This window comes from Onychomys torridus, chromosome 10, assembly GCF_903995425.1.
Source record: "Onychomys torridus chromosome 10, mOncTor1.1, whole genome shotgun sequence".
NCBI lineage: Eukaryota > Metazoa > Chordata > Mammalia > Rodentia > Cricetidae > Onychomys > Onychomys torridus.
The window spans coordinates 71,161,278-71,182,162 of NC_050452.1; the positions used below are offsets into that span (position 1 = coordinate 71,161,278).

Below are 20,885 nucleotides of genomic sequence, written 5' to 3' on the forward strand. Positions count from 1 at the left end.
GCAACCCTAGTATTGGGATTAACAGTGTGTATCACTACATCCAGCATTGCTTTTAATTCTGCTTTTCACATGGTATAAATACAAGACAAAGGGTTTCTTAGCCTTGTCTTTTGCCTCCATGTGCTACCAATGCCACAACCTTTTAACTAACCATACCTATGCTACCTTGGACCTGCTCCACTCCTCTGCTCTTTCCCTGCCAGCTAAGACATGGTCATTTGGAATTAGCAGAGAAGTAACAAATTTGGGTCATTTCCAAGTCCTGTTTAGATGGGAGAGTACTTTACCCAACTTTAAATAATAAAAAAAATCCAGGCTGAGCGGTAATGGCACAAGCCTTTGATCCCATCACTCAGGAGGAAGAGCCAGGGGGATCTCTGTGAGTTTGAGGCCAGCCTGGTCTACAGAGTGAGTTCCAGGACAGGCACCAAAACTACACAGAGAAACCCTGTCTTTAAAAAAATAAACAAAAATTCCAAACTGGAGCGTTCTCTTTTTAAATAATTTAATTTAGTGTGTACATGTGTATAAACACACCATAGCATTCTTAGGGGGCAGGGGACCAGTGTCAAGAGCACAACTTTCAGGAGCCAATTATCTACTCCTTATGTAGATCCCAGGGATTGAACTCAGGCTGTCAGGCTTGGTGGTGAACATCTTAACAAGCTGAGCCATCTTACTGGCCCAAGATTTGTATTTTTTTTTTTAAAGACTTATTAATTTATTATGTATACAGCCTGTATGACTAGGCCAGAAGAGGGCACCAGATGGCTGTGAGCCACCATGTGGTTGCTGGGAAATGAACTCAGGACCTCTGAAGAGCAGTCAGTGCTCTTAACCACTGAGCCATCTCTCCAGCCCCGAATCTTTTTTTTTTTTAAAAAGGTCTGAATGTTTAGTATGCAAGGTTCTTGTTGACTAGACTGCACAAATTCCTGTCATTTTCTAAACTATTACCAAATACCGAAGACAAAAGTAAATGCACTAATCTGGAAAGCACTTCTGGGAGCTACTATAAATTATTTTAGACTCTGCTGTCTTTTCCAATGTTGCCCCTCCCCACATAAAGTCAATTTTCACTCAACATTCAAATATCTTAAATTTTATTTATGGTTTTTGGTTTTGTTTGTTTGTTTGTTTGTTTGTTGTTTGTTTTGGTTTTTCAAGACAGGGTTTCTCTGTGTAGTTTTGCGCCTTTCCTGGAACTCATTCTGTAGACCAGGCTGGCCTCGAACTCACAGAGATCTGCCTGCCTCTGACTTCCAAGTGCTGGGATTAAATCAAATGTCTTAAATTTTCTGTAATACATTATTTTTATTTTTTTCTCTCCAATATTCTTTTCCTCACTTATCTTTAAGCAAGCTTGGTGACTAGGTTATTAATCAGTACAGCGCAAACTTAGCACAGAACAGCCAAAAACAGTATCTGCAGGCTGGTGAAGTGACTCAGCAATAAACGTCTGCAATTTAAATCTAAACGCCTAAATACAGTCCCTGGGACCCACACGAAGGTAGACAGAGACCTGACTCCAGAGTTGTCTTCTGACTTTCCACACATGCACTGCCACATGCCTGCACATACATGCACATGTACATGCCATGTAAACCTAAGACAGGTTTTCACTATGAATCCTAAGCTGGCCTGGAATTGAGATCTACCGGCCTCTACCTTACCAGGCCTGGGAATAAAGGCATGTGCCACCATGCCCAGAAAAATAAAACATTTTGGGAAAAAAAACTACTTATGAATTTTCCTCAGCATATGTCTACATAACTATTGGGTTTTATTGTAGATCTGTTTTTGAGATAGGGTCTCACTTCGTAGTCCTGGAATTCGGAGATCCACCTACATCTGTCTCCCTGACCCACCATGCCCAGGCTATTATTTTTTAAGAATTATGTGTGTTTTTCCTGCATGTTTATAAGTGCACCATGTGTCTACCTAATGCCTCCAGATGTCAGAAAAATCAGAACCCCTTAACTGTCATTACAGACCATTGTGAGCCACCATGTGGGAATGTTGGGAACCAAACCTGGTCCTCTGCTAGAGTAGCAGGTACTCTAAACCAATAAGCCATCTCTCCAGCCCCAAAATTGTTGATTTTGGAGATAGGGTCTCATGTAGCCCAGGCTGTCCTTGAGGTGTAGAGCTGATAAGCCTAAACTACTCATCTTCCTGGTTCCCTCTCTCCAGTGTTAGAATTAGAACCATGAACCACCACTTTCAGGATTATTCCGTGATGAGAATCAAGTCTTGGGCCCAATGCAAGATAAATAAGGACTTTGCAATTATATTAGTATTACTTTTAAAAAAAAAATTTTCTTCTACAAAATTTTTATTCTTGTATACTGTAAATTGTTTTGTATACTGTAATAACAAGAAAGAAACACATCTACAGAGGCTAGAGAGATGGCTTGGTAGTTAAGAGCACTTGTTGCTCTTGCAATGACTTAGTTCAGTTCCCAGCACCCACAAGATGATTCACACACATCTGTAACTCCAGATCCAGGGAATCTGGGGCACTCCCTTTGACTTCCACAGACACTAGACACATATGTGGTGCACAAACAAACATGAAGGAAAAACACAACTCACTTTCATTTAAATTTTCTACACATTTGTGTGTATCCATCACAAAGAAATCCGTGGGCTGTTTCTACTTTAAGTAGCCAAGAGGATGCTTTTAAAATAAGGGATATGGGATGGGGGAATACAGCTTAATCTGTTGCATTGTTCTCTAGCATAAGTGAAGCCCTGGGTTTGCCCCAGCACCTCATAAAATGCAGCATGGTAGTTGCAAGTCTGTAATCCCAGCACTCAGAAGATGGAAGCAGGAGGATCAAAAGCACAAGACCATCCTAAATAGCAAGCTCAGAGTAACCTGGGATACATGAAACTGTCTCAAAAATAATAAAAATAAAAACTATAAAATTCAAGATGGAAAAATAGTTTGTTATTCTTTGGAAGCTGTGAAGTCAGTTCCCAGCACCCACATCCTGGGGCTGCTCACTGCTGCCACAGATCCAGGAGATCCAGTGAGAGCCCTCTTCTGGCCTTGGTGAACAGAAGGCAGGTAGCATACATTCAAACACACTCTGTTAAATAAAAGAATGTAAACATCTGGAGAAAGGGTGGCAGAAGCTACAGGCATGGTCTAGAGTATGCAAGACTCCTCACAATTCAGTGTGCCCCCAATTCTATTTCTTCCACTACCATCAAGCACTACTTAGTTTCCTTGATTTAATGCCTTCTTCTCTTCTGTTTCTTCTACTTAATGACATCATTAGATTCCCAAGTCCTCAAACTCCATGCTGTCAATCATACTGCTTCTGCCTAGCCCTAGTAACTGGCTTTGAAACTAGAATCTTTTCACTCTCTAATTCATTCTACAGACGTTTAATCACCTTAAAATATACCTAACCTAGCAGAAACACCAGAATCTAGATGATTCCTCACCTAAATCATGCCGTTGTTGAATCAAATTCTTGAATCCAAGCGACCTCTAGCCACAGAAAACAGATGAGTCCTAGAGAAAGTTCCCTAGACCAAAAATAGAAAAACCAAAAAGAGGGTATCTATAATACCTAAAATCCAAATATCTATTAAGATTTGAATTTAAAAAAGCATAAATGGTTTATATTAAATATATACAGGAGGCCAGTGTAGTGGTGCACTCCTTAAATCTCAGGAGACAGAGGCAAATGTATCTTTAAGAGTTCAAGACCAGCCTGGCATCCATAATGTCATGATACCTCAAAAAAGCACCAAAACAAAACAAAATACCTCCACTGGTAGAATGTCTGTGAAGACGAGTGGCTATGTGACAAGTCTCTGGACTTGCTGCCTCTTGACTGGCTAGAGGCATAAGGATACCTTGATATTCATCCAACTGACATGATCTATGTAAGTAAAGGATTTCAAAACAGAATCTAAAGCAGGTCCTATTACTGCTCCATTGATTGGTTTCTTCCAGGCTTCCAAAAGTTTCCAGATCTTTTGCCTTTTAATCCCAATTTTCCTTAAAATTATGGCTAACAAGAGCCAATAAGAAATAAGAAATTCCCTCTGTCACTTTTGTTCTCGGCCCTCCACAAAGTCACAGGTCACGGATAAAATGAATGAGACTGAGGAAATGTCCCAGTGGGTAAATAATTAACTGCAAATGCAGGAGGACCAGAGTTTGAATCACTAGGATCTACATGAAAAGCCAGGCTAAGTGTGGTAACACACATGTAATCCCAGCACCCAGGAGACAAAGACAAGAGCCTCAGAAAAAACTTGCTGGACAAGCTGAATTGGTGAGCTCTAGAATAGCAATAAACCCTACTTCAATAAAGACAGAAAACCCAAAGTCAATCTATGGCCTCCACACATGTAGGCACACACCCACAATGTCTCTAAGTGAACACACTTGCATACACACAAAGAACCCCAGCAGATTCTCTACTGTGGTATAACAAGAGTAGCCAATAGAACACTTGTGTTCAACTGAAACTTCAAAACTGGATTTTCTGTCCTCACTCTTAACAGTATTGTTATCTTCTGAGTCCCCCAAAAAAGTTTCCATTAAGCTTTGTTTGTAGCATACTAGGCCTTTTTATTTTAGCTTGTTCTCTAAACTTTTACAAACTCTGCCTTCAAACCAATTCCATAGCAACAACTCTATCCATATAAACCAATTTTCTGTTACTCAGCTTTAGTACTACAAACACCTAATCTAAAATCCTACGAGGACGACTTACTTTGGCGAACAGTTTTTTCCTCATAGGTGAAGGATAGGAAGACTTCAAAAAGAGGCAATGTAAAGACCATGGGGGAAAGTTGAAATGACCTTAGATGAAGGGGCTGGACTGCCACTGCACCCAGAAACTATAAGCCCTGCCAACACTGATGCCCCTCAGAGGCCCAGAGGAGGCCAACACGGATGTAACTGTCAGATAAATTGATGGTTTTGTCCCTCAAAGTTTATGTTAACGTGTCTTATTGAACAATCGCTGCAGCCACCAATTAGGTGGCTTTAATCAGGAAGCAGTGGCAGGCAAATCTTTTGAGCTCAAGGCCTACCCGATCTACAGAGCAAGTTCCAGGACAGCCAGGGCTACAAACAGAGAAACCCTGTCTTCAAAATGAATGAATGAATGAATGAATGAATAAATGAATGAATGAATGAAGTGAAACCACGAGGAGATGCTGGTGCATGGCTTAATTCCAGAACTAGGGAGGCAAAGGCAAGTGGATTGTAACATGAAAATTATACAGTCTTATAATAAAAACAAAACTGGTGCCAGATATTGGGTGAATTCTGAAAGATCTGAGAGACAGAACAAGCCACAGCCAACCTCACCTTGCCAACTCCACAGCCGATCCCGTTTCCTCAAACTGAAAGCCTCGGAGTCTTCACCGGAATGGATATCACCTGAACTGCAGCTCAAAGCCTCCAGTTCCTGGTCTTCACGCCTTACATGCCGTTCTGCTTCCTGCCATCACTTCCTGGGACTAAAGGCATGTGTCCTTCCCACGCAAGACATGAGATGTCAAGTGTTAGAATTAAAGGTATACCTGGCTCTGTTCCCAGTGTGGCCTTGAACTCACAGACATCAAGACGGATCTCTGCCTCTCAGAGTGATAGGATTAAGGGTGTGTGCCAACATTGTCTGGCCTCAATGTCTAATCTAGTTAGTGGCTGGCTGTCTCTGATCCCCAGATAGGTTTATTAGGGTGAACAGTACATTGGGGGACACAATATATACCACAGTGGATGGATGTAAATTCAAGGCCAGCCTGGTCTACATAGTGAGTTCCACAACAGCAAGGGCTACATAGACATCCTGTTTCAAAAAAATAATTGTTTTCCTATCCTTCACCTATGAGGAATTGTTTTAAAGCTGCAGATACCTCAATGGTTAAGAGCACATATACTTTACAAACTCCAGCTTCAGAGAATTCAACACCCTCTTCAGGCTTCCAAAAAAACTACATTTGACGCAGAAACCTCCACACAAATATATACATAGAATTAAAACTTCAGCCAGGCGATGGTGGCCCACAGTGGTGGCACACGCTTGCAATCCCAGCACTCGGGAGGCAGAGGCAGGTGGATCTCTGTGAGTTGGAGGCCAGCCTGGTCTACAAAGTGAGTTCCAGGACAGCCTCCAAAGCTACAGAGAAACCCTGTCTCATAAAAAACAAAAGAAAAACAAAACAAAACAAAACAAAAACTATTTCAACTTGGTGTGGTGGCACACACCTTTAATCCCAATATGAGACAGGTGATTCTCTGAGTTCAAGGACAGCTTGGTGTACAGACCAAGTTTCAGGACGCCTAGTACTACAAAGTGAAACCCTGTTTAAAATTTAAAAAATAGCCAGGCAGTGGTGGCGCACGCTTTTAATCCCAGCACTCAGGAGGAAGAGCTAGGCAGATCTTTGTGAGTTCGAAGCCAGCCTGGTCTACAGAGCAAGATCCAGGACAGGCACCAAAACTACACAGAGAAACCCTGTCTTGAAAAACAAACAAACAGTAAATAAAATAAAATAAAAACTAGCTGCCAAGAAATTCAAGACTTTGGCCCAAGCTAGTCAAATTAAATAACTTCCATATATAAAGATGACAGTTTGTATAGGTAACTTAAATATACAGTGTTCTTACTGATTTAGTCAAATTCATGAACAGAATTTACTTGACAAACATTGCATGACTTTTATAAACTATCTTAAATTAATTACAATCCTCTAAAATGTAATGTTTTAAGTTGAAATTCAAATATTAGCATTTAAATTTAAAAATTATAAATTATGTTCATGTACGTGATGGTACTTGAGTTTCATCCCAGGATTAGGGAGTTTTAACTGTAAAGTAGCAAAAATTAATACTAAATCACTGTGAAAGTATTACGGCCATTCTAGTCCAGTGGGCTACAAAGTCATATCACCTGCCTTTTAACTCCACATTAGGCAGAACCAACTTTAGCAATGGACTTATTCCACCTGACAGTTAACAGAAAATCATGCTGCTGCAATCGTTCACCAGGCAACTTTTGCCACATTAAAAAAGAAAAAAAGAGTCAAAAGCTGGGCAGTGGCAGCGCATGCCTTTAATCCCAGCACTCAGCAGACAGAGTAAGGTGGGTCCCTTTAAGTTCAAGGCAGCCTGGTCTACAGAGTGAGTTCCAGGATAGCCAGGACTGCTTCAGAGAGAAACCTTGTCTCAAAAAACAAAAAAGGGAAAAAAGGTCAAAAAAGATTAGAGTTACAAAACAAATCAAGTTGTTCTCCCTACATTAGTCAGACTTCCAAAAACCTCTATTCCATAAAGAATCAAGAAAAACAAAATGGGGGGCTGGAGAGATGGCTCAGAGGTTCAGAGCACTGCCTGCTCTTCAAGTGGTCCTGAGTTCAAATCCCAGCAATCACACGGTGGCTCACAACCATCTGTAATGAGATCTGGCGCCCTCTTCTAACATGCAGGCAGAACACTGTATACATAGTAAATAAATAAATCTTTTTTAAAAAATGAAAATAGCCGGGCAGTGGTGGCGCACTCCCAGCACTCGGGAGACAGAGCCAGGTGGATCTCTGTGAGTTCGAGGCCAGCCTGGGCTACCAAGTGAGTTCCAGGAAAGGCGCAAAGCTACACAGAGAAACCCTGTCTCGAAAAAAACCAAAAAAAAAAAATGAAAATAATCTTTAGTGAACAAGTAAGAAAAAATCATCTCCTTCTTAAGTTTTGGGAGCCTAATGCAGAACTGTTGTTAAAATAAGGTTCAGCGGACTGGAAAGATGGCACATACAGCAGCAATCATAAGTGGGCTGAAGGTGGCCCATGCCTTTAATCCCAGCACTTGGGAGTCAGAGGCACTCTCAACTGAGATCACACTGGTCTACAGAGGGAATTCCAGGACAGGACAAGACACACAGAGAAACCTTGTCTTGAAACCCAAAAATAAAAAAAGGAAAAATAAATAATTTTTAAAGAGCAGCAATCACCTAGACTGGGTTATGAGTATATGAATCCCTACCCACATCTAGAACTCTGTAAGGATCATTATATACAGCAATACAATAATGTTCATAACTTCACAGCAGATGAGAAAACTTAATAAGCCCAAAATGGGGTGTGGAGGACAGAGGTCAACACTTTTTTTTCCCCACTCACTAACCATGCAGCTCATCATTTTGGCGAGACTGGCTAGTAAGGCACAGAATACATCTGTCTCCACCCCTCAGAGCTGGGGTTATTGGTATACACTGCCCTTCCTAGCTCTATGTAGGTGTTAGAGATCCAAATTTGGGTCCAAATGCTTATACACCAAGCACTGTGCCCATTGAGTCATCTCTATAGCTTCCAAAATGGGTTTTTACTTTTACTTTTATTTATTATTTATTTATTGAGGCAAGTGTCTCACTGTGTAGGCCTGACTACTCTGGAACTCAACTCAAAGAGACCTTGCCTACATCTGCCTCCTTAAACTTGGAATAAAGACATGTGCCACCAAGCCCAGTAAAAATGTTTTCATAAAAAGCATGAAATGCTTAATACATTCTAGAAAAGTGTCAAATAAGAAGGCATTCTTAATTTTTTTAGCTGGTTTAGAAGTTGCTTAAGAACCAACCATGAGCTAGGCACAGCAGTTCATGCACATAATCCCAGCCCTTGAGAAGTAGAAGCGAGGAGGAGGATCAGGAACTCAGGCCAGCATGACTACAAGACAGACTGTCTAAAACAACAAAGACTGTGATTTTCAAGAACTATCCCAACTGACTAGTCGCATGGAGGAGTGGCTCAGAGGTAAAGAGCAGGTACTGCCCTTCTAACATCCAGTTTAGTCCACAACACCCACGCAAGGCTGCATCCACATGCATCTCGAACTCACATGTACACACCCGCACACACATAAATATGATTTAAAATAAAAACTATTCTTTAAAAAGAATGGGCTGGGCGGTGATGGTGCATGCCTTTGATCCCAGCACTTGGGAGACAGAGGCAGTCAGATCTCTGTGATTTCGAGGCCAGCCTGGTCTACAGAGCGAGTTGGTTCCATGACAGCTAGGACTGTTACACAGAGAAGCCCTGTCTCGAAAAACCAAAAAAGGAAAGAGAGAGAGAGAGAGAGAGGGAGGGAGGGAGGGAGGGAGGGAGGGAGGGAGGGAGGGAGGGGAAGGAAGGAAGGAAGGAAGGAAGGAAGGAAGGAAGGAAGGAAGGAAGGAAGGAAGGGAGCATAGTGTAATCCTAGCAGCTAAGTCACGGCCATCTTCATGGCAGACATGAACTACACTAAGACCCTAATGAAAGAAAGCAGGGAGGGGCAGAGACAGTGAGTTTACAAAGGAACAAACCAGACATTTTCCCACTACAGACTTATTACATCGTCTTGAAATCTGGAAGTAACCAAGAAGGAAATATAGAAATCAAACTTGAGTCTTAATGAACCAAAAAAACTCCTCAAAGAAGTTACCTACAGGTTTGGGGTTGGAGAGATAGCTCAGAAGTTAAGAGCACTTGCTGCTCTCTCAGGACTCAGGTTCAGTTCTCACCACCACACACATCTCATGACTGCAAGTAACCATTTTCAGAGAATCAGACCATCTCTTCAGACCTCTTGTGCACCTATAACCAAGTGGTGCACATGTACACATGCAGGCACTCACACATACACGTAAATGTTGAAGAAACAATGTAATAAAGTGATTTAACAAATTTTCAAACTAAGCCAGGCAGTGGTGGCTCAGCCCTGGGAGGCAGAGGCAGGTGGATCTCTGTGAGTTCCAGGACAGCCAGGATGGTTACACAGAGAAATTTTGTCTCAAAAACAAAAAAAAAAAGGGGGGGGGGGGGGCTGGAGAGATAGCTCAGCAGTTAGGAGCACGGTCTTCTCTTCCAGAGGTCCTGGATCCAGTTCCCAGCAACCACATAGTGGTTTGATCTGGTGCCCTCTTCGGGCCTGTAGGCATGTATGCACACAATATACTATACACATAATGAATAAATATTTTTTAGAAACCATTACAAAGGAGGCCAGTGAGTCCATAGGCATATACAGAACATCTTTCAAATGTTTTAAAAACTGAGCACTCAATCCGTCAGAAGAGACATTAATGTGCTAGTTTCACATCACTGATCTTACACACATTGAGTATGTTCTACAAACTCCATAAATATGCAGTTCACATGAGGCCTGAGAAATATCTAACTAAACACTACAGAATAAAAAAAATTTTTCAAATGTCTGCCATAAATCAAACAGTGAAGGGGAAGATGAATAGGATCTCACTTATACAACTTAAGTAAAACATAGCCCTCTGAACAGATGAAGATAGGTTTCTTCTGTATCCCAGAATCTAATCAATATTTATAATGTTATCATTTTTACTATATTCTACAGAGAAAATATTTACCAGTTTCAAAAAAACAACAACAAGGCCAGGTGGTAGAGGTTCATGCCTATAATCCCAGCACTCAGGAAGCAGAGGCAGGTGGATCTCTGAGTTCGAGGCAGCCTGGGCTACAGAGTGAGTTCCAGGACAGGCACCAAATGTACACAGAAACCCTGTCTCGGGGGGGAGGGGGGGGGGGGGGGGGGATCGGGAAGCAGAGGTTGTTGCTACTGTGGGAAAGAGAATGAGAAGCAACCTGCTGAAGAAACAAATTAAAAGACAGGAAACACAACCCCCTGTTTCAGTGATACAATCAAACTTCTCTTTCTAGAAACTTACAAATTCCAACTCACAGTTTTTTTATAGTAAAGATTATTTAAAAGAAAATGCAATTTCCTGGCAAAATCATAGAAACGCTTCAGACACCATGAACAAGCACCTGGCTAGGCTCATGGCCTGCTGCTCCCCACCCGGGACACGGGCTTTGGAGAGGCAAGGCATGGAACCAGCCTGGTCCCCAGAACAAGGACTAGACAGCTAGGATTTCCAACTTCACATTCAATGTTTCTGGTGTGACTCTAGACCTCTGTGAGGAAGGAGATATTACCCATAAAGAATACTGCCTCCCAGATATATTAAAAATAAATATACAATGTTAAAATTTTTTTTGTCAGATTCAGTTGAGTAAAATGTTATCCAGAGCTCTAATTATTGGTCCCTGTCCAGACACCAATTTTTGTACATTCGGACTTATCAGCTCTAGGAGGAATGCATGTCCTACAGCAGAAACACAGGGGATAACTGAATATAAATACAAGAAACAGGACATAGACTAGCATTTTGAGAAAATCTTACTCTAGACCACAAACAGGCTCCAAACTCCCTGTCTCAGCCTCTCAAATGCTAGTAAAATATTACAGGCCTGTTTCTTGACACATGGATACACTAGGAATTTTGAACAGGATACTTGATTTATCCAAAACTACATAATATATCACCTGTGAAGGTTTTATATGCTTGTTTGATTTCCAATGGAAAATCATTTAAATGACAAATTACATTCCTAGGGGGGAAAAAATTACTAAAAATCCAATTTTTTTTCTTTTTTTGGAGCTAAGGATTGAACCCAGGGCCTTGCGCTTGCTAGGCAAGCGCTCTACCACTGAGCTAAATCCCCAACCCTAAAAATCCAATTTTTATACACATTTCCAGAAACAGAAAATGTAACAAGGTGAGTGGGCTAACAAAGAAGATTCTGTCAGAGACAAATGGGCAGTGATCTTGTTTATTTATAATTTTTAATTAATTTAGGCAGATTCTCACTATGTATGTAGCCCAGGCTGGCCTCTACTTTGTTTGTTTGTATGTTTGTTTGTTTGTGGGTTTTGTTTTGTTTTGTTTTGTTTTGTTTTCAAGATAGGGTTTCTCTGTGTAGCCCTAGCTATCCTGGAACTTGTTCTATAGACCAGGTTGGCTTGAACTAACGAGAGATCCACCTGCCTCTGCCTCCTAAGTGCTGGGATTAAAGGTGTGCCAAATCTTAATCTTCCTATCTCAGCCTCTTAAACAGTGAGAGATACTGACATTCACCAGCATACTGAGCTTATTCTAATTTTAAATATAAAAATTAACATTTCATGTAGCTATTACTTTGAGACAGTGGTATATAGTAACTGAGAAACATTTTCATGTAATCCCATCTATTTACCTTAAGAGATTCAATTGGTTTGCTTACAAAGTTTCTCCCATGTCAGAATGTATCACACATCTAGACTCCCTAATTAACACCAATTAGAAAAACATCCATGATTAGATCAAGTTCTTAAAAGTAAGAACTTAACTGTCAAGTTCTTATTTTCTGAGCAAAGACTGTGACTTATCAAATGCCTTAAGAGAAACTGAGGGACTTTTGGAGTTCTGTATTCAAATATAACTAAGACAGAAAATCTCTCCATAGAGAGGGCCTGGGGGGCGGCTGACTGCCACTACTGCATGGGATCTTCCTGAGCCATAAGACTACCTCTTTCAAACTCCAACCAAAATTTAATAGTACCTAACAGGAACACAATAAAGTAACCCAAAACACAATTTTATCCCCAACCCTGTATATAGGAATCTAAAAATATCCATGAAAACAAACAAACTACAAATACTTGGACATTAAGCTGTCAACAAAAAATGAAGATGGGACAACCTCAACTCACACACTCACACACACACACACACACTCACTCACACACTCACACACGCGCGCACACACACAGAGCACACACACACACACACTCACACTCACACACACAGAGCACGCACACACACACAAACACACACACACACACACACTAACTTCCTGGCAAGTTCTGACTTCCATTATATCAGAACTTACAGACTGGCTTGGCATTATACACCTTGTAACCTCAGCACTTCAGAGAACAGAAGACTGCCTGAGCTCAGAAGTTTGAGACCAGCATTGAGAATTTATAGTTCTGGTAAGAATTTGTTTATCATATAGAACCAGGGTCTTACCAAATGTCTTCAATTAAAAAAGAGAGAGATTAAAATAAGGCCTACTACACAGTCTCTTCTGGAGCTGCTAACAAGTCTCTCTTAGGTCTGCCTGCTCGTCTGAGTCAGTCTTTTCTTTTTCTTCTACCTTCTTCAAAAACCTGGGCATACTCTCGTTGACGCTTTTTCTAAAATCTCCACTTCCGCTCTGTGGCTGCTTCAGAACATGCCAGAGCCTAACTCAAAGGGACGGCTTGGCCTCTTCTTCACGCCTGCCTATCCCAGCAGCTGCCGACATCTGCAGCTTGCTTGCTCTTTTGTTTTCACTTAAATGCTTAAAAAGAAAAAGAAAGGAAGGTATATTATTTTTGCAACTTTTCAATCTGTAGTTTAGGGACAAAACATTTTAGCACAAATGGTAAATATTTTTCCGTGTACCACAACACCTATGTAGAAGAAACAGCTGTGAGGACTGAAATTCTCTGATACTTGGAACAGGGTGGGACAGAGACACACTGTCTTTCAAATACAAAGCTCGATGCAAGCTGCCTAAATAACCTTTTCTAAAAGATCATTTAAGATGAAAACACAGTATTAATGTTATTATAGGGGCAAAGGCAATGAAAGCAAAGGTCTTTAAAGATTAGCTCAAAAGTAAAAGTAGAATTGGAAAATCCTTCTCTCCCTAGATAAATAACAGCAGTTTACTACTGCACCAGTGTGTATTTTCAAGCAAATACAGAAGAAAAACTCATTAGCTCTTTAAAAAATACACACATTTAATGTTGGTCTGTTTTAATTCTAAGTAAAGCAATTTCAAAAATACAAACTGAACATCAGAGCCATGTGAACCACCATGATAAAAGAAAACAGACATTCACAATAATTACGTCTAAAGACAGTTCAGCTTGATAAATTGTCTTCTGAGTATCTCAATGAGCTACTAAAAATACTGCTGGTGTTCAGTTAGAATTAAAGGATTTGGGGGAAAATGAAATATGATACAGCTAGAGTGAATAAGGATACACGGGAATTACATTTTGCATTACCCCTAGATATAAACAAACATTCAAAAATCAACACAATCTCTGTGTGTTATTCAAAATATTGCAGCTGCAGGAAAGGCAACTTTAAATTAATAGCTAGGGGAAATCAAGTTTTGGTGGAGGTGAACAGAAGTGACAGTTTGTAATTTGCACTTTGTAAAGCTCATTTATACCTGGGTCAACCAGGAACCAAATGCAGAACAATGAAGTTCTCTGCTTCTTTTGGCTATAATGTGACAAGAAAAGTCATCTTTTGAAGATGCTTAAAGAAATAAAGCATGTTTCTTTAAAAACAGTCAAATAATCAATTAATGGAATAAATAAGCACTAACCCACAGTTTTACCATTCTATCATCAATACACTTCACAGATTTTTCATTTTGGCAGAAACTTCCCCAATTTTTTGTCTAAAATCCACCACATGGTTTAAAAAGTAAAATGAAGAGCTACCTAAACAATATTTTTCTGTTTACTCTTTGGCTAAGAAAGAAAACAAACAAAACAAAACAAAAAGAAACAGAAGACAACTCTAACATGTGATAAAAGAAACTTTTTTTAACATGTAAAATAAAAATATCAATTTAAATCTTGGTACATTTTATAAAAACAAGAGGTAATGTTGTAATAAAACAGCAGTTAGCCTCAGCTAGCAACATACTGTTTGTTAACCCTGTGCAATAAAATACTTTGTTCATACTACGCTTATCCAAACATGACTAACAATTACTACAGACATCATTTCAGGAGTCATCACCGGGCTCCTACAGACTTACTATTAAAACTGAGACATTTACAATCATAATGTGCCACGATAAATTGAAAATGTCACTTCTAATAGGATAATGTAGGTATCACTTGAATTTGTTTTAGGTATTCAACAGCTGGGTTACAAGGACTGAAAAGCATTCTAAAAGACCATGAACACTGTTGTTCACACCCTTCCTCAGTACACACTACACTTGTTTGACACATTTCTCTTCACACATAGCAAGCAACAGCACCCAATAAAAGCCTGAGAAGAAATGCTGCTGTGTAAATACTGCAACTATTCCTGAAGAAATAATTATGGGATATATACTCCAAAGCTGCCCATTCCCATAATTTGTATTGCATAGGTCACATAATCACACACACATATATACACACATAGGTGTATATACATGTACATGCAAAGAATATATTAAGACGACAATGAAGTCTAGTCACAGAGCAATTTACAGGCTCAATATATTTTTTACATTTTGCTTGAAAGAAATTTCATATTTTACAGTCTTTCAGTAGACATTATATACACTGCACTTTATGAAATCTAAAGGGTATGAAATAAACTTCTCCAACATTTTGGTAACAAAACACACAATGTTTCTCCAAATACTTGTGCTATCTACATGATCTGTTTGCTCTGGTAATCACTAATCACAAAAAATGGACTCAATGGAATAATTAGAAAAAGTATCTAACACCATGCATGGGTTTGAATCATGTTTAATATCCTATCCTAGAAACATTCTACAAATCTTAAGATTTAAAAAAATTAAGTCTCTCCTCTGATTTAAAGACATCTTTTTATGACAACATCCGCAACATTGACAAGTACATGTTAAGGCTAGTATCATCTCCTTTGTCATCTTTTTGTGTTTTCTGTTTGTTTGTTTTTTAAGAAAGATAGTAAAACCCACACTCCTTTAGGGCTTTCAACTGTATGTACCAACAGGAATGAGTGCAGATAACAAGACGTTCAGTCCCACAGTCAGGATGCAGTCGCTCCTTCCCACTCCACAAGGTACTGCACCTTTCCATCAAGCGTCACCCGGCGAGCCAAAACTCGGTACTTCTCACCACACGCTATTCTCCCTGCGGCACCAAAGTAACTAGTGATGGAGTTTTTCAGGTGATTGAGCTGCAGCTCCTGGTCGGCTAAGTTATTCAGGATTTCTGTGTTCAGTTCTTCAAACTGGTACTCTTCTTTGCCGTCGTCATCTTTTACAGCTTCTGAGTTCTGAATCTGGAGTGCTCTTCTTGGGAGGCGGCCCCTCCTCCTCCGCAGATGTGGTACGGCAGCAGGCCAAGCTCTTCCTGTACGAGTTCTTTTTCTAGAGTCAGATAATCTAGGGTGGGGAAAGAGCACATCTCCTAAGTTGTTTTTCTAACCTGGACTTTAAAATCTTTGCACTAGAAAAAGGCTGTGATTGATTCAGACATTGAAAATATGAAAAACACTCCTAGAGCAAGGCACACACTTTTTGACCCAGAACTCTGGAGGCAGAGGCAGGCAGATCTCTGTGAGGCTAGCCTGCTCTACACAGTGAGTTCCAGGACAGCCAAAGCTACATGGAGACCTGTCTCCAAAAGAGAGGGGTGAGGGTTGGGATTAGCATTAACAGAAACATGTACAGCCTTTGCATAATGGCCAGTCCACACATGCTTTAACAAGTTTGGTACACACCTATAACCTTGGTATTCAGTAGATTGAGGCAAGGGGATTGCCACGAGTTTCAAGTTCTGGGTTGGAAAGCCAAGCATTTAATTAGGGGTCCTCAGGATGGCTGAGTGAATAAAGGTGCCTGTTGCTACCAAACTGACAACCTGAACTGGAGCCCCAGAACCAACAAGATGAAAGGAGAGCACCAACTACTTTATGACCTCTACTCACACATGCTTGTGCATACCCACATCCAAAATAAATGGAGGGAGGAAGGGAAGGAGGGAGAGAGGAGGGGGAAGTGAGTAGGTATGTCCATGTGTGTGTCTGTCCATTACCAGGGACTGAACCTAGGACCTCATGCAAGAAAAAAAAAATGTTTTAATAATTTTAATGTGTGTGTCTGTCTGTCTGTCTGTCTGTCGACACATGTACAGAGATGCCCAGCAAGGCCAGAAGAGGACACTAAATCTGCAGAAACTAGAATTACAGGGGGCTGTAAGCTGACAGATGTGGGTACTGGGAACCAAACTGGGGTCCGCTGTAAGCACTTTTAAACCACTGAGCCATCTCTCCAGGCCAAAGGGAAAAATATTCAGATGATTAACAACACTGCTCCTCAAAAGTCTCAAGGTTCGCTTGAATCCGTATCAACTGCTAAGTTATTCAATCACCATTATACAAAGAAAGACTCTGAAAGGAAATCAGGGCTACCAAGAGAAATCCATTCTCAAAGACAAAAACAAAACAAAAAACAACGGATGCCCTTGCTCAAGGCAATGCATTACCTACCGACACTCATGCAGGTAATCCTAACAAATGCAGTAGGGATAACTAATAGATAAAATGTAGGACTTGTTGAAAAGTAAAATAAGAGGTGTGTGCGTGTGTGTGCGTGTGTGTGTGTGTGTGTGTGTGTGTGTGTGTGTGTGTGTGTGTGTGTGTGTATTTGGGGGTGGGGGATCAAGACAGGGTTTCTTTATGAAGCCTTGTCTATCCTGGAACTCACTCTATAGCCCAGGCTGGCCTCAAACTCACAGAGATCCACCTGCATCTGCCTCCCTGGGATTAAAGGTGTGTGCCACCTCGGCTATAAACATTTTAAAGGCAACTATGTTACTGTGAAGCATAGCTGACGACTCATAAAAGCTACGACCCTGACAGTCCCTGTGTAGCTTGTAGACAGCTCCAAAGAGTCTCTCCCCCGTCACTGTTTCGACAGCTTTAGGAGGAAGCTTAGGAGTCTTGTAACTTTTCTTTCTTTCTTCCTCCCTCCCTTCCTTCCCTTCCTCCCTTCCTCCCTTCTTTCTTTCTTTTTCTTTTGAGAGAAGGGTTCCTCTGTAACAGCCGTGGCTGTCCTGGAACTTGCTTTGTAGACCAGACTGGCTTTGAACTCACAGAGATTCGCCTGCCTCTGCCTCCTGAGTGAGTCTTGTAAGTTACCTAACTCGAGTTTCCCTGCTTACTTTTTTAAAAAACAGTTTACTTGTTCTTTCAAAATAAAAACTACAGATGTGCTGGGCAGTGGCGGCGCACGCCTTTAATCCCAGCACTCAGGAGGCAGAGCCAGGAGGATCTCTGTGAGTTTGAGGCTAGCCTGGTCTACAGAGTGAGATCCAGGACAGGCACCAAAATGACACGGAGAAACCCTGTCTCAAAAGAACAAAAACAAACACTAGAGCAGGAACATAAAATGCCTACCCATAATGCCTGGAAACGCTGGATGAGGTAGTTTCTTTTGCACTGGAAGCACCCGTGAGGTCCACATCTGAGGTACTAGATGAATGTGCAGTTCCCTCAGTTCTCCTGAGACAGAAGGATTTAAATGGTATAACAGCTATATTACCTAACAATAGAAATACTAATTCCCTCACAAAGAAAGTTCCAGGAAAGAAAAAATTAACTATTTACCCTATAGAACAAGGTAAATCCAACGTAGAATTCTCTGAAACTGATTCCTTATCCTGGAAAATTACCCGCAAAAAAAAAAAAAAAAATTAATGAAAATAGGAAAAAAAAAAACATACTAAAAGGACAGTTCTGCTGTAACTGGAATAAAACACTCCGTAATTACACAGGCCTTTACTAAGAACATTTACAAACAAACCCACCAAATGTGGCTCAGCAGTTTTCTGAATCATTTTTCTTGTATATGGGCCAGGAGGACGACCTACAGATTTCTTCTTTCCTTTTTTTTCTATCCCATTGCTTACATCCCTGAAACAGAAAGCCAGTTTGTATTTAATCTTTGCATAAAGAAAAAAGGCAGCAGCTTTACACACTAATTAGACAACGTTAATTATATAAGTGTTCTCTTTACTGTAACTCTAGTGTATGCTCAACACTTCAAGACTTTAAAAATGATGAATCACCAGACAGCCATAACTGGCTAGATTGTAAAACGTTAGTCTATTTCTTACTACTTGGAAGGGAAAGTTTCAAGAATTTACTACTGAAAATGACTACAAAATGAGTCTTGTGAAAATACCAGTATTAAAATTTCAGTATCTAACAAAAGTTCAGTTCCTCTTTAAATATATAGTCACATACATGATATCTCATATATGATAAAAAACATATAAACTCTGAGTGACACCATCAGAAACAGGATCAAGCCAAAGGTAGCAGAACATAAACAAGAAATAAAATCTTCCATACTGGGACAGGGCCACTGACAGGTCAAACAGCAAACAAGAAAATCATTCTCAAAGCATAAATAAAGCTAAGTACCAAGCAATACCAAGGGGGAAAGTCCAAAAACCAAGAGTATCTCTGCAAGAAGAGGAGAAGAAAAGGCACAAACAGCAGCATGCAGACTACAGACTCCATCAACAACAGCTGCTGCAGAAAGGACACAAGAGGGACACAGAGTGTTTCCTGTGCGCTGAAGGGCTCACCACAGACGGTCACAAATACACGCAAGAAAGCCAATAAAGTGTCAGGAGGACATTATCAGGAAAACACAATGAAACAGAGAAGCAACACCACCACAGTAGACTAGAAAGAAGATTAAAAACTCAGAGTGGACCCAGGTGGAAGGATGACATGAGAAACAGAGAAGTAGGCCTACAAGCCAAAAATCTTAAAGACAAGGATGCACGGAATACACACTTTTTTTTTAATGTATTTATTATGTATACAGAAGAGGGCACCAGATCTCATTACAGATGGTTGTGAGCCACCATGTGGGTGCTGGGAATTGAACTCGGGACCTCTGGAAGGGCAGTTGGTGCTCTTACCCTCTGAGCTATCTCTCCAGCCCGGAATACACACTTTTACAGGATGATCTAACATGTAAAGAGAACCACTGAACTCAAAGTAACAATACACTCAGCCTTAAGAGGAACAGAGTATACATAGGGCCCAGAAGGCACGCAGGCTGCTTTGAAGGAAGCTGAGCCCTTCTTAGTAGCATGAGGCAATCGAGAACGGCCACAGACAAAGCATCCTGCTAACATCATCCCAGCAATATGACGCTTGTGGGAGACTTTTCTTCTAATCTATAATGGCAAATGATAGTAAAGGACTAGATAAAATTGGAAAATGGTAGGATTAAACATTTCCTTTTTAAATGAAACCATACAGTAGTACGTACTCTATTAAAATCTTAAAATAGCTATAAAGTATGGCCAACATTTTGTAAAGACATTTTCTTACTCTCCAGCATAACTATTCCATACTTCCCTTTGCATACAGCACTTTCAAGCAACCTTACGCCTCACATTTCCATGAGAAAATAGACTCCCAGGCAATAACTTTATTCTCTAATTCCTACAATCCTATCTATACCCATATTTTGTTTTTGTTTTTGTTTCTCAAGCCATTTCATCAGAAAGATGTTTCCTCTGCTATCAAAAGCTATTCTCAGACTAGGGCAACAGAACCCTTCCCTTTGGTTTCTCAAAGAGGTTAGGTTCACTCTGTGCTGCACTCATCTGTTCTTGTCCACTGGGTCATTCTTGGTACACAAAAGTGGATTCCAATCATGTCCTAACTACTAAAATAGCTGTCATGTCCTACATCATCCCATCTTCAGCTGCCAATCCATTCGTCTGCTTCACAGTAAAACTTCTTGGCTTTGATGACAGTTCCCTCTCCAGTCTTTTCTGCCTCATTCAGGATTCTCAATTCCCTTCTATTCCTCTTCTCTTTATTATTCTGACTATGTGAGTGTTCCTGACATGCAGGAGAAGCATTTTTTTTGTTTTGTTTTGTTTTGTTTTTTGTTTTTCGAGACAGGGTTTCTGTGTTTAGCTTTGCGCCTTTCCTTGAACTCGCTCTGTAGACCAGGCTGGCCTCAACCTCAGAGATCCACCTGCTTCTGCCTCCTGAGTGCTGGGATTAAAGGCGTGCAGAAGCATATTTTTATACATAAATCAGGAAGTGCAGATACAGTCAGACTTCATTCACCTCAATCCAATCTCTACTACTCTAAATATACTACTTTTGTCAAGGTCACCAATAACATGATGTTACAATATCCAGTAAACATTTTCCTCTTGCATTTCACTGGTTTCCAGTATCGTTTAATTTATCCA

General features: G+C 40.5%; 1 protein-coding gene across 4 annotated transcripts in view; it reads right to left on the minus strand.

Annotated features, from left to right (window-relative positions):
* Window positions 1-13,633: 13,633 nt before the first annotated feature.
* Window positions 13,634-20,885, minus strand: part of Mtf2 (metal response element binding transcription factor 2) — a 44,742-nt gene continuing 37,490 nt past the window's right edge. For all 4 annotated transcript variants that reach the window (XM_036200697.1, XM_036200699.1, XM_036200696.1 and 1 more), the window contains 4 exons: window positions 18,459-18,564; window positions 18,259-18,311; window positions 18,049-18,153; window positions 13,634-16,033 (listed from right to left, as the gene is read on the minus strand). In XM_036200697.1, coding sequence (XP_036056590.1) covers window positions 15,676-16,033; window positions 18,049-18,153; window positions 18,259-18,311; window positions 18,459-18,564 — 622 coding nt within the window. In that variant the 3' untranslated portion in view covers window positions 13,634-15,675. The remainder of the gene's footprint in view (window positions 16,034-18,048; window positions 18,154-18,258; window positions 18,312-18,458; window positions 18,565-20,885) is intronic.